We start from the raw sequence: 2,425 nt of genomic DNA on the forward strand, positions 1-2,425 counted from the left end.
CGATTGTCTACAACAGTCGCTGTTTGACTCTGCATCCATTCATTCATAGGTAACGACCATTGATTCTATTCTAATTGTATTTATTTAGTTATTAAATGTATTATTTATTTTCTTTTGAAGGTTTTCAGTCAACATTATACTTAATATGCAATTCTAATTTGCAGATTTTCCGGTTTGATTTGTTCTGCTTTTTATTTGGATTCGTTATTTATGCTTTGGCCGTGAGAAAAAAGAAATTATGATTATTCTTTTTTAATATACACTAAAACAATGCTTTACCCGATCCAGAACTACCTTTGCTAAATGTTCTTCTTGTGCCCTGCTGCTTTCAGAGTCCAGTAAATCTAAAATAAGGTGAGTGAACTGTTCTCATCTTTGTAATTGTTTGATCCCATCTCAGGAGGCTGAGATCAGTTTAATGTCACATGACCGTTTGCTGTATTATTATTACTTACTACTCTATTTCTCTCATATATTTGCTTTTGGGATTCTCGTTGAAGTGAGGTAATTAACTTAGTGTTTTGGCGGAGTCAATCTTTATGTTTGTGCAGCTCAACTAATGGCAGGAAGTCCGTTTAGACATTAAATATAGAAGAAGCATGAATTTGAATATCTCTTTTGTCCCCTGCTTTGAACTTCAGGAGCCCGACAGACCCGAGCCATGAATCCCAAAGGGGAGAAGGTGAGCCAGCTGGATTTTATTCCAGTGTGTTAATCCTCCTTGTATGGAGTGGGGCCACACTGCCCTCAGGCATATGTCAAATATCTGGCAGTGATTATCTGTCAGAGGTTTTATCAGCATCACTGAGCGCCCCCCCCCCCCCCGCCCTTGACTCCATCCTAATAATAAAGCTTTATCTTTTCACATGTAGCTGAAGGGGACATTGTCCTTCTTTATATACTACTGCTGTATATGGAACGCCTCTCGTCATCTTGAGTTTATGATGCTAATTCTTTATGAAATAGTCGTTCTGGATTATTGACAATTGCTCTTTTCAACAGCCCAAGTCGAAGATCACGGCTTCTCGCAAGCTTTCCCTAAAAGTAAAGTTGCTGTTGATGCTTTGATTTATTTTACATATATTTATATATTTTATTGCATATTATATATATATATATTTTTTTTTTTTTACCAGATGCTGCTCCTCATCAGAGCTTGCGAGGATTTGGAAAGGGAGACGCAGGAGAGGCAGCAGGAGAAAACGCGCTATCTCGGCGAGAAGCTGCCTCCTTTGCAGGTGTCTGGATTATCACTCGGCGAGCTACAGGTAACGTCACAGAAGGGCAGTCGTCTTTCCTTTTTTTTTTTTTTTTGGTAGAATTGTCTGAGTCCTACTAAAACCTCCTCTCGCCTTAGAACCTATGCAAAGAGCTTCATTCAAAAATTGATGTTGTGGATGAGGAACGATACGACTGCGAATCCAAAGTGAACAAACACAACAAAGATGTGAGTCTCCGAAAACGCCTGCAGCACTTTGCACTCGGTTTTCTGATTATTCTGCTCAGGCAATATACTTTAAAATGAAAATCTTGAGAAAACAACTTTTATTAAAGTCTGTAAAGTTTTCAATGCTTTATTGGCTTGGAAAAGCAAATATCAGAACTTCCCAGAATGTATAGATTTTTTTCGGTCTATATTTTGCCTTATCAGATCCACGAGTTGAAGCTGAAGGTGCAAGACCTTGGAGGCAAGTTCAAAAAGCCCGCCCTGAGGAAGGTGAGGGTGTCGGCAGACGAGATGATGAGAGCGCTCCTCGGCTCCAAACACAAAGGCTCAATGGATCTCAGGTCCAACCTCAAGTCTGTGAAGAAGGAGGATGTCAAACAGGACAAGGTATAACAACTCTCAAACTGTAGGCCGTTGTGGTTAAATGTGTGTTTTTTTTCACCTAACGTTTCCATTCCAGGTGCTCACCAGCGAAGTGGGCGACTGGCGTAAGAACGTGGAGGCCATGTCGGGCATGGAGGGACGCAAGAAGATGTTCGACACAGGCGGCGGAGCGCAGTGAAGGAGTTCCCGAGAAATGGCACTGGTGGAGCAGGACAGAGGACGTTGTCTAGATCTAAATATGCAAAACTTATTGGAAGGCTTACAGGACTTGAAAGCTGCATGAGGTTGTAGGAATGTTTATCATCCGTACATTTATTTGAGGGACAGTTTCGATGCACTTGAAGAGAAAGTAGGGATGACTGGGGGAATCGCTGTTTATGTCGTGTGGGCAATAAAATCGGACAGGAACACGCAGACGTTTTGTCACGATGCTCTTTCAGACACGTCTATAAACACATCCAGATTGTGATGTACAGAAAAAACGAAAACAAATTCTGTTTGAATAAATAAAGACAACCGGATTACATTTTGGATCATACGTTTGTTTTGGCTAATTTCCCCCCTCCCCCCCCCCCTGCTGTGTGAATAGTTGTA

At 41.1% G+C, this 2,425-nt stretch overlaps 1 protein-coding gene across 1 annotated transcript; it reads left to right on the forward strand.

Moving 5' to 3' along the window:
* tnni1d (troponin I, skeletal, slow d) lies at window positions 1-2,425 on the forward strand. The gene is made up of 8 exons (XM_068755441.1): window positions 1-49; window positions 333-354; window positions 642-682; window positions 1,003-1,044; window positions 1,137-1,268; window positions 1,358-1,447; window positions 1,652-1,834; window positions 1,908-2,425. Exons 3-8 carry the CDS (start codon window positions 662-664, stop codon window positions 2,007-2,009), a joined length of 570 nt encoding a protein of 189 aa, XP_068611542.1. The 5' UTR covers window positions 1-49; window positions 333-354; window positions 642-661; the 3' UTR covers window positions 2,010-2,425.

Source organism: Brachionichthys hirsutus, chromosome 22 (genome assembly GCF_040956055.1).
Source record: "Brachionichthys hirsutus isolate HB-005 chromosome 22, CSIRO-AGI_Bhir_v1, whole genome shotgun sequence".
Lineage (NCBI taxonomy): Eukaryota > Metazoa > Chordata > Actinopteri > Lophiiformes > Brachionichthyidae > Brachionichthys > Brachionichthys hirsutus.

Coding starts and splice junctions, on each gene's coding strand:
- tnni1d (XM_068755441.1), top strand. CDS start 662: ATGAATCCCAAAGGGGAGAAG. Junction 683..1,002: donor TGAATCCCAAAGGGGAGAAG/GTGAGCCAGCTG, acceptor TCTTTTCAACAG/CCCAAGTCGAAGATCACGGC. Junction 1,835..1,907: donor AGGATGTCAAACAGGACAAG/GTATAACAACTC, acceptor TTTCCATTCCAG/GTGCTCACCAGCGAAGTGGG.